At 34.0% G+C, this 11,814-nt stretch overlaps 1 protein-coding gene across 5 annotated transcripts in view; it reads left to right on the plus strand.

The window, feature by feature from the left end:
• Positions 1–11,814, plus strand: part of USP37 (ubiquitin specific peptidase 37) — a 92,504-nt gene that overhangs the window by 3,072 nt on the left and 77,618 nt on the right. For 3 of the 5 annotated variants that reach the window (XM_039233136.1, XM_039233139.1, XM_039233140.1), the window contains exons 2-4: positions 1,779–1,919; positions 6,729–6,943; positions 10,479–10,650. In XM_039233136.1, coding sequence (XP_039089067.1) covers positions 6,788–6,943; positions 10,479–10,650 — 328 coding nt within the window. In that variant the 5' untranslated portion in view covers positions 1,779–1,919; positions 6,729–6,787. The remainder of the gene's footprint in view (positions 1–1,778; positions 1,920–6,728; positions 6,944–10,478; positions 10,651–11,814) is intronic. The other 2 variants (XM_039233137.1, XM_039233138.1) reach the window with 2 other exon arrangements.

Below are 11,814 nucleotides of genomic sequence, written 5' to 3' on the forward strand. Positions count from 1 at the left end.
TATAAAATCATTAAGATTTTAGACTCTGAATTGGAGGTAAACTTTATCTAGGTCGACTTCTCTCTTTTAGTTACACACTAATTTTATCTCTGTGCATTTGTTTTATAGATCTTTTTAGGAAAGAAAGCTCATAGAGCAGTGGTTTATATATTTTAACAGCAGGTAAAACTATGAGACTACAGGGGATGAGGTTTCCAAAAATAAATAAAGGAAAATTTCATTATTTAAGTAAATTAGTGGTGGTGGATGTGGAAGAAAATATTAAAATTTAGTAACTTGTGTGTATGGAACAGGATTTGTGTTGAAAAAGAGGAAATAAATGCAGGAAGCATATAAGTGCCACATACAGAAAAGCATTTGGATTTATTTTATATGTAGTGATGAGCCATTAACATTTGGAAGAAAGTTTCAGTTAAGCAAGATGAAGCCATTCTAGAGATATGCTTTACACCATTGTACCTATAGTTAACAATATCATATTATACACTTAGTTTTGTTAAGACAATAGATCTCATATTCTTACCACTGTAAAATAAAATTTTTAAAAAATGTTTGAGAGGGAATTGGCATCAATAGTAAATATTTAGCACTTACTAAGTACTGTGTTAGTTTTAGTACAAAAGAAGACAGGTTCCTTACCCTCTCTTCCCCCTAAAGTTAAGGAGACAAATATGCATGCTTTACTTAAGAGATCCAAAGAGTAGTTCTTTAGAAAGAGTATTTATGGGGTAGAGGGTTCATTGGATGGAAAAATCCTGAGACGATGGAGATTGAAAAGTGATTGTTGCTGCAAATTATTGAAGAGGATGCAATGTGGTAGTAGTTAAAAACATTGGTTTTGCTGTTAGACTTTGTATTTTAATCAGTCTGTATCCTTGGATAAATTAAAAAGTCTCTCTAAGCCTCAGTTTCCTCATCTGTAAATAGAGATAATAATCACTGTCTTTTAAGATTATTGTGAAAATTAAATAATTCATGCGTGGCACTTAGCACTATGTTTAATAAATGTTGCATAATAAATACTAGATAGGAGTGATGGCAGAATGAGGAGTTTCTGAATTAGGATAGCAGCTATGAAAAGGCTGGGTTTTAGATGAGTGAGATTGAGGGTAAAGCTGATTCTAAAATTTTCTTTTTGCCTGAATGATTATAGAAGAAAATGTAGAGAAGTCCGGGAGCCTCCTAATGAGGGCATGAATTGTATCATCTTGATTTTGTATTCTTATCACAGTGCCATCAAAATAAAGTGGCTCAATCATTTTTTTAGTAAGGGAACAAATGAATTTAGTTGATACTGTAGCTAGTATTCAAGGTGACAGTGAAAGATGTTTGGGTAGAACTTAAGAGAAAATTGAGGCTTAGAGAGTCTAAATTTGAGAAACACACCCATGAAGTTTTGTAACTAACTCCAGATTTACTTACCTTTTGAAATGTGTATCAATATATCATGGAAATGATATTTTAAGACTTCAGACACGTAACAATGTTTATAAACTCAACAAAGAATATACTCTTTTTCACTGCCTTCTTAGTTTCAAAATGTTCCAGAGATAAATAATCCCAAGACACAAATTGATAAGGTGCAGGCATGAAGTCCCTCATTTTAATATTGTGTATATGTGTGTATCTTGAGCGTTACATTTTAAATGTTTTCAGTAAGGTAGCTTGTGGTTTTTAAATAATCAAAGAGTTTATCTTTTTGTATAAATGACTGCTATTTAAAATTTTAATTTTGTAAATTGGATTCTTTTAAAAAGGCGCACTTATATTTTCTTTAGCTGAGGTGATGACTTCCGGAGAGCTGGCATAGCTGCAAAATATGAGTAGTTCCCCAAGAAGAGTGCATTGCCTTTGGCACAAGGATCAGAATAAAGGTGAATTGTTATTACATAGGGTTTTTCAGTAAAAGTCACTGAAAAGTAAGTAATGTTCTTATTTTAGATGTATGTTTCCAAGAGTATGCAAATTGGCAAGAATTGACAGTTTTCTTTCTTCTCTTTTATAGTAGTGTTTTTATGTTTTAGCATGCTTTCGTTATCACAGAATGCCCTCTAGATAAAGATGTTTTTAGGGGCGCCTGGGTGGCTCAGTCAGTTAAGCATCTGACTTTGGTCATGCTCTCACACTCTGAGTTTGAGCCCCATGTCGGGCTCCGTGCTGACAGCTCAGAGCCTGGAGCCTGCTTTGGATTCTGTGTCTCCCTCTCTGGCTGTGTCTGTCTGTGTCTCTCTCTCTGTCAAAAAATAAATAAATGTTAAAAAAAAATTTTTTTTTTAAAAGTGTTTTTAAAGCAGAGGCGCCTGGGTGGCTTAGTCACTTGAGCGTCGACTTCAGCTCAGGTCATGATCCCACAGTTTGTGGGTTCGAGTTCCGTGTTCGGCTCTGTGTTGACAGCTGAAAGTCTGGAGCCTCCTTTGGATTCTGTGTCTTCCTATCTCTACCCCTCCCTCATTGTTCCTTTCTCTCAAAAATAAATAAACATTAAAAAAAATTTAAAAACATGTTTTCAAAGCAGTACCTAAAATACGTACATGCAAATAAGTACATTTTTCTCTATAGAAACATTTTTGCTAATATTGATTGAGCTTTCATAGAATTCTCAAAGTTGAACAGTAATTTTAATAATAGTGAAAAAAGTTAGAGAAAGAGAAATCTCTTTGGAGATGCTTAAAGAATAATTTGTTTTTGTTGTACCTTGTTTTACCAATATCCCTGATAGAGAATTAGCATTTTAGAGTTCAAGGAAACCTCATTGTCCTAGGTTCATAGAAAGTTTAACTGTTACTGATTAATGTTACATACTGAAAAAGAAACTTAGTTTTTTTCTCTTAACAGAATAGGGCAAACCTTGATACTATAATGAATGTACAAAAGTAGATGTCATTGATTCATTTAGTGCAAGAGCTGGGAATGGACTAAATTGAGGGATTAAGAAAAAGTCTTGTTGATTCTACAAATTTTACATCCTGTACCTTTTAGAGTTTTTTCTTTCCTTAGAGGAAAGAGAGATTGCTAGTAGAAATGGTTAAGGAAATATTCAGTATCAAGTAAAATTTCATGTACTTAATCAAAACTACATCAAAATGTTTTAGAGTTGTACAGGGAGAAATTATATAGAGAGAGAATTATATAGAGAGAAACAAGTAACACTAAAGTTTATTTTTATTTTTCATGTGCTTTAGTGAACTTTGAAATCTACACTTCTAGTTTTGTTAAATAATGTTAATTTTTAAAAGTATGTTTAGTTGTAGGAATTCAGAGATATTCACCTTTACTTACTTTTGGTCTGTGAAGAAAACTCTAAGATAGTGGGGTTTTGTATTATTCTCTTTCAGTTTGATACCCTGATCCATAATGACATATAAGGAAAGGTGAGGGAATTTGACAGAACTTGTGAAATGGGGTTTCTTCATTGAGCAATGAACAATATGAATCCTCGGTTAGGCAAGTTTACTAATGTTTTTGTTTTAATGTATTCTGTAACTGCATATTAATTCTTGTTCTTCCACAAATGATTTTTTTTCTCATTGAATCTTGATAAGATATGAGGACAGCTTTGCATTTAGTGAAGTTCAGATGCCCAAGAAAAGGCTTAGATACAGTGTTCAGAAGATGATTTATGTGTAGTACACTGCATAGTGATACTCTTATAAAGAGCTTAGTAAATATAATCCTATATTGGCCACAGTATCTGCTATTGTGTTTATATGTGTGTATACATATACACATATATATGTTTATGTTAGCGTTTATCTTTGAGAGAGAGAGAGCATGCATGTGCGCGCCAGTTGGGGAAGAGCAGTGAGAGGAGAACAGAGGATCTGAAGCAGGCTCTGTGCTGAGAGCAGTGAGCCCATTGTGGGGCTCTAACTCACAAAACATGAGATTATGACCTGAGCCAGAGTTGGAAGCTCAACCAACTGAGCCACCCAGGTGCCCCTCTGCTTTGTACATTTTAACAGCAAATTGAATAAAACTGATAGTGCTGATTTGTTCATTATTCTTAAAAAGTTCGTTTCTTGTGTGTCAGACACTGTCAGAATGGGGATGGTGAGGTTAAAGAACATAGTCCCTAACTTCAAATAGCAAAATCTAGATAGAGACAAAAGAAGTAAACAATTTATGATAAAATGTGATAAATGTTATAGTAGAGGTAAGCACAGCGTATACAACAGGAATATACAGAAGCATGAAACAGTCTCTGTGGACATGGGGTGAGAGAAAAAGTGAACGGTATTGGGAAAGGCTTCTTAAAGAAGTTAACATCTAAGCTGAACCTTGATTTTATAGCCAAGAGAAATTAAGGGGGCCTGTGGGGGCATGGAGAGAATACATGAAAATCCTCCAGAGATAGACGACAGTGTATGCAAAAGTATACTGGCATGGCTTTTGGGGGGAAATTATAAATAATTCAGATGGCTGGATTTGGAGGGCTTGTTGGGGATAGGTAAGTAGGGCCTGGATCGTGAAGGTGTTTGTCATGTTAATGAGTCTAGATTTTATTGTGAGGGCAGTGGGAAGCTGTTGAATGAGATTAAGGAGGAGAGTGATGTGATTTGATCTACAGTTCATCATAAAGATGTCTAGGTGTATGAAGGTAGAATCGACAGGACTCTACTGTGATCTTCTGTTTCCAATCCAATAACCAATAATCATCAAGAGAGAAATCAAAGATAACTCTCATGTTTCTGGCAAGAGCAGCTGGGGTAGGGGGAGGGGTCATGTATTCTTGGCAGTGTTGAGAACAGAGTGGAAAGATGTCTCAAGGACCTATCCAAACAATAAAGTGCCAAACTATTAATTGCAAAAAAAAAAAAAGTATTACAAACACACATTGCTGGTCCAAAATTTTGTAGTTACTAGTTTGAGCAGTGCCATGTTAACAGGTCTCTGTTAACAAGTAACAAGACTCTGTTACTCTGATGGATTCATATACCTAGCAAATTGTACTATCTAAATCTGTAAGCATTAAAAATTTTGATGAGGTGAGTGAATAATAATAGAGGACTTAAAATACATAACACCTGTTAACTATTCAAAGTGTTTTCACATCTCTTTTTAAATTTTATTCCTAGTTATTTGATACACAGTCTCTAGAAGCCTCAAACTAGGGCCCCAGGCTCCATCTTGCCTATGTCCTGTCTATGGGTGGGTTTTACTTGATTTGTAGCTTTTAAAAATAAATTTTAATTAATTGCCCACAATTTTCAATGGGCAGTTTTACATAAGTATTTGGATATCATTTTCTTGAAAAGTTAGATGATCAGGCAGCAGCTGGATTCACTAATTCTACATGGTAAAATTGGCTAGTAGCAGTTTTCGTAGTTTGCCTGCCTAAGTCATGTCACCTGCATGACCCCTATAGACAGTTGACTTTGATGACCCCTTTTAACAGCTTATTTACCTGAGGTCTTCCAAGATAGAGGTGCTATGCGCAAGGAATAAATTCAGAAAGTGCATACTAATTCCATTCATATTAAACCTTTCGTCTCTTAGGTGCCTGATGTATGTTATTTCATTTAGTTTTGCAACACTATACCATTTGCTATTCCTATTTACCGTTGAGAAAGCTAATGGTAGAAAGGTAAGTTATAAATTAGTGACAGCTGGCTCCTGATATCTAGACCTCCTGTGTTTTTTGTATACTACTTTTTTCTTTTTTAGCTTTTCTAGTTGTTTAGGCAGAGGCAAAGTATGATGATTTTTAATTTCTTAAATTATAAGCAAGAATCTGTTTTAGCAATGTTTTTAGAGATTTGAAAAGAGTATATCTAAAATTTTTAATAATTTCAGATGATTGTGTGTATCTGTGTGTACATACACGTAGATAACACAACACTAACATTCTTTGTTACTATGGTTGTGTTTACTTACTGACATTTGATAAGCTAGTTTGAAGTTCTTAGATATTTTGTTACTGCTGTAAGCAATTTTTAAGTAGAAGTTCATTCAGAAATTTGAGTGTTTGTCAAAGATAAAATTGGTAAAGATTCTTTCCACTTTATGGTAATACTAAACAAATGTAGGTGGTTCTTAGAAAGAGGTTTTTTGTGTGTGTTTGTTTTGCCTAGAGAATAAATTATTTTCTCAATATAATTCTGGAGGTTATACTCATTTGATTATTTTCACAATGTTTTTATTCACCCAATGTCTATACATGTGGATATGCACAGACTACTGACTGATAGAGGAATTGTTTTATGATATGATTTGATATTTTTGCAGGAACTCCATTCTAAGAAATGGAGTCAACTGACTGAAACTTTTTTTTTTTTAAAGTACATTTGAAATTCAAGACCCTTTTACCTTTCATTCATGAAGGAAGGTAAAAGTTGGTCATATTGCTGTGAGCAGTCATATTGACAGTTTAGTACTGCTGACTGACATGCCTTTAGTGGCAGCAATATGGTTGTTAATGGTGCAGAATGCAAAATTCAAGCACTGCTAGGGCACAGATACTGGACAAATGACAAAGGAGGGAATGTGGTAGGGAAGAAATAAAAGGTGGGTAGACTCAGTCACTGAATTCAGTGACTACTTTAGTTGTCTTTCTTGTGCCTACTAGCTAGCTAATCAAGGCTTTTGAGGTTACTTATGAAAAGTGGTTTATTGAAACAGAGAAAAGGATGTAAAAGATGGTTTATTAAATGCTCTCTTTTAAATTACTCTTGTTTTAATCACTCTTATTTTAGTAAATTATAACTTACTATTTTATTTTTCTTCCTTAGAATCTGTCAGGTGTATTTTTGATTTTTAATTTGGCTAGAAGCAATTTATTTTTAAAGAAATGTCTCCTCTGAAGATACATGGTCCTATCAGAATTCGAAGTATGCAGACTGGAATTACAAAATGGAAAGAAGGGTCATTTGAAATTGTGGAAAAAGAGAATAAAGTCAGCCTGGTGGTTCACTACAATACTGGAGGAATCCCAAGGATTTTTCAGGTATTACCAGATTTTGATGTGGAATAGAATCACACCCTTTAGTGAGGAGCTTCCCTGTACCATAGTAAAGTACAATGGTAGCCCTCGTCCTAGATTAATATTTCTTCTGATTTCTAGGACACTAATAGTTCTGTCTACACCTTTTATAAACTATTCAACAGCATTGTTGATGGTGTATAATAAGGAGTGGAAGTAGTTAGTCACCGTTATTGAGAAGAAAACTAGGAGGAAACTGAGAGGAACTGGGTTAGGATACTATTTCTAAGCTCTTTTGAAAACCACATTAGGATAACTTTAGTTATTCCCTTTTGTTCCTTGGCATAATATGATAGATTCATTTCTATTTAGTATTAGCTTTCACTAGGACTCATTAGTATTTTCTAAAACCTAATGTCTACTTACTAAATAATCTTATCAAAGGTTGTGGTATGGACCATTCAAGGATGATTATTCAGAGTCATCCTTACAGCTGTTTTCTTCTAACTGTAAACTTTTGAAGAATTTCATTATTTCATCATTGCAGAAAATAGTAAATTTTGTTTTCACTTGTGTACTCTTTATCCTGAATTACTCATTTCGATATGATTTAAATTTAAAAAAAAGTCTTACATTTTTCTGCACTTTAAAATTCTGTATTTGTTAATTACATAACACAATAGTATAATATTCATTTAAACTGAAGTACTCTATTGAATAATAATTTATTAAATTTTATGCTTGACAACCCTAGACCTGGGGTAAAATTTACATTCCTTTTTGCTTTTGAACTGTGAAATTGCTTATGATTTAGTGTATCAAAGATATTCTTACATAGATTGGAGGTGGTGACATGGGTAATACAAACAATGGTAGTTTCTGCCACATATGCGTATCTACTAATTGTTTATCTCAGTGATTTCTTTTCAAATGGAGATTGGGTTTTTCAGTCCTCAGCCCAAATTAGCAGTGAGTAAATACTTAAATATTTAAGCAAGCATAGGTCTTTAGGAGCATGACGATTCTGCTTGTGATTCCAGCCTCATCTCAGTTCTAGATCAATTTGTATTCCACATTCATTTGTTAACTACCTTCAGATTAATGTGGTGGATACTGTACTAAGGGTTATTAAGACAGAGCTGAATGAGATGTTTTTCTTCTCAAACTTAAGCATAATGAAAGGCACTTTAAGATGTAAAAATATTTCAGACACACTGAAGTAACACAAAAAAGAGAGTGTGCCCTGAGCATTTAGAGGATGAATAGGAGTTTGCCAAATAAGTGGAGGTAGAGCGGAGGTTATTTCTATACCTGGACAAACATATGCAAATGTGAAATCAACACTCAAGGAACCAGAAAATCATTTTAAAATAAACGGATAGTAAGGAGTAAGTGGCAGAAGTAGAAGCTGAAGGGCTAGATAGAAACTAAGTCCTGAAGTATCTTATTTGTTATACTAAGAGGAGCTTAGATTCTAAGAAGCCAAGAATCTCAAATTCAAATTCATTTAGGAGCTAGGCAGATGAGTTTATTACAAGAGATAGTAGGAGAATAAAGACATATCTGAGGTCCTTGTGGGAGTTTAGAGGAGGAATGAAAGTCCTAATCAAAGGAAAAGACAGTAGGGAGAAGCAAGAGGAGGAAAAGGATAGATTTGAAAAGATTTCAAGAAGACTTATTAGATTTAGGGCAGTGAAAAAGAAAAGACCCTGGAGAGGTTCCCAAATTTCTGAGTGGATGGTAGTCCCTTTCATGGCTTGGTAGGGAGCACAAAGCAAGGATTGGGAAGGGAAGAGATGAATTGTACAAGGGGTCTGACGTTCAGATATCAGTATCTAGTAGGCATTAGGTAAACAGGACTGAAGCTCCAGTAGAGAGGTCTGGACTTAAATCTGGAAGGCCTCATCATATGTTTAGTGGGGCTAATAGGATTTTCACTTGTTAAAGACATCAAGTTCAAGATTATTCTCATCTTGTTTGTTAATGAACAAACTTTTCCCTTTATATAGTTAACTTTCACTTTTAAGAAGTAGTATATGGACTGAAATAATGGTTTTAAGTGATCTCTTTTTTTTCTTTTGCCTGCTAATCTTGTTTTAAGTATTTCAGAGCTAAAGCCTCTGAAATCAAGGGTGGGATGCCCAGCCTACTGAGAGGCCCCCTTATGGTAGGATTTTTAATCAAGGATATGAATTTAAGACCTATTTTGAACCCTCTCTCTCCATATATAGTTTACATATGTATTATGTATACATCATATATGTATTATACATATTGTACATTATGTATATGTATATACATCTTGTATGTATATGTTATGTATGTGTTGTACATATATGTATCTTTATGTTACATTATAATGTGTATTAAGCAATATACAACATATATTATTATATATGTAATTTGTGTATGTATTATATATAACATAAGCCTATATGTAGTTTAAAATTTGAATATATAAATGAAGTCTGGTAAAATTATATTTTTATTCTTATGTAAAAGTTGACAAAGGTCAATTCTAGTTTAAAAAATTATGAAATACTATTACTTTTTTCTGCTATTCAAAGGGTATATTTCAGCAAAAGGCACTTTTGAGATCTTTGTATGTGCCTGCTGAGGAAGAACATTAGAGAATAAGGATGCCTATTTGGCAAGAATTACTTAGGTAATAAACTGGAAGATTTATTTATTTAGTCTTGGAAAAATTTCAGCCAAGAGATGTTATCACTTCATAGCACATATCCAGAGTCTGGAAGACTATAAGACAAATTAATGGACAATTTTGTGGAGTGGAAGAAGTAAGCTAACAAGAGTTTCCAGAGTACTCATGTTCTTCATGATTGAAAGAAAGTTAAGCAAACCTGCTTGGATAATTAGAAAAGAAAGATGGAGGTGTCTGGCTGGCTCAGTAGTAGAGCATGCACCTATTGATCTTAGGGTTGTAAGTTTGAGCCCTATGTTGGTATAGAGATTCCTTAAAAATAAAATATTAAAATATATATATGAAAGAAAAAAAGATATCTTCTTCAATTGGTAAATTTTATTTTGATGTGTTTTTGAGAGGTGGAATTGTTTTGATAATTATAGTTTGGATTAATATATCCTTTTACATTATGGCTACCTAAGCCAATTGTCACATATTTTATAAGCTTTTATTTAAGAAAAGGAAGAAAGAGAAAGAAAGCCTCTAACACAATGTGACTTTCTAGACGAGTGCTGGTATAACCATCTAAGCTCTGTTAATTGTTAACTCACTCGCTTTTATAGCTTTATAACTATATGTGAAAATATTCAATTTCCTATCATAAAATCAAGAATCCTAGGGTTACTTTGTAAAATAAGTTTTAGTAGTAGCTGTTTGCCTCTCCTGAAAGTGAAATCTTTGATTAAGTGTATCAAGAATGGGAACTCTTTTCGGTTGGCGGGGGTTTCCCTAAAATATGGGAAAGACCTAAGAAATGTAACTTAGGAAGTATGAAGTATAGCATTCTTTATACAATTTATTTTGCCTTATTGTATATTTTTAATAATAACATAATTTTCCTTTTGTGTTGGTTAGCTAAGTCATAACATTAAAAATGTGGTGCTTCGACCAAGTGGAGCGAAACAGAGCCGCTTAATGTTAACTCTACAAGATAACAGCTTCTTGTCTATTGACAAAGTACCAAGTAAGGATGCAGAGGAAATGAGGTTGTTTCTAGATGCAGTCCATCAAAACAGACTTCATACAGGTGAGCGCTAATCTTCCTAGGGTTTACCGTTAACAATCATAAAAGAATATTACTAGATGGTAGACCAGTATTCCTGAATCCTGAAGGATGAAGAATCCTGATCAATAAAAATCCCCAGCAAAATACTGCCACACTGGATTTAGCAGCACAATAAAAGGGTTATATACCATGACCAAGTAGGATTTATTTTTGGAATGCAAGGATGGTTCAAGATCTGAAGAATCAATGTAATACACCAAATGAGTTAATGAAGGAAAAAAACCACATGATCTTCATGCAGAAAAAGGCTTTGATAAAATTCAAAACCCTTTCATGACAAAAACACTCAACAAACTAGAAATAGAAACTACCTCAACCTCATAAAGGGCATGTATGAAAAATCCACAACTTACACACTCAACAGTGAGGAATTGAAAGATTTTCCTTTAAGAGAAGGTACAGGGCAAGGATGCTTTCTCTCACCACTTCTATCCAACATAATACTAGAAGTTCTAGCCAAAGACCTTGGGCAAGAAAAAGAAATGAAATGCATGCAAATTAGAAAGGAAGAAGTAGGGTTGTCTGGCTGGCTCAGTCCATAGTGCGAATGAGTCTTGATCTCTGGGTCATGAGTTCCAAGCCCCATGTTGGGTCTAGAGCTTACTTAGAGAAAGGAAGGAAGGAAGGGAGGAAAGAAGAGCAAGAAAAAAGATAGAAAATTATATTTGGTCTCAGACACTATGAAAGAGAGAAAAAGATAGAAAGAAGGAAGGAAGGAGGGAAAGAAGGAAAGAAGGAGAAAAGAAAGAAAGTAAATTATATCTGGTCTCAGACGATATGATCCTATATATAGAAAACTGAAGCTCCACAAAAGAATATGGCTAGCAAAGGAGGAGGATTTAAATTACAATTGGTAAGAGTTACCTTGTCATATAAATCTTAGGTATTTGTGTTTCTCTACATGAGACCTACTCAGGTTTTACTCTTGCTATGAAGATAGCAAGTACTATACAAAATCTTATAGTGTCATCAAATTCCCTTGCCCCTTCCTGATCTCTTTCATTTAAAATGTTTTGATTACTCTCTCTCTCTCCTAGAAATAAATAAAACATTAAAAAAAAAAAAAAAAGGGGGCACCTGGGTGGCTTAGTCGGTTAAGCGTCCGACTTTCGCTTAGGTCATGAT

Source organism: Hyaena hyaena, unplaced genomic scaffold (genome assembly GCF_003009895.1).
Source record: "Hyaena hyaena isolate Hyena2069 unplaced genomic scaffold, ASM300989v1 scaffold_71, whole genome shotgun sequence".
NCBI classification, from domain to species: Eukaryota; Metazoa; Chordata; class Mammalia; order Carnivora; family Hyaenidae; genus Hyaena; species Hyaena hyaena.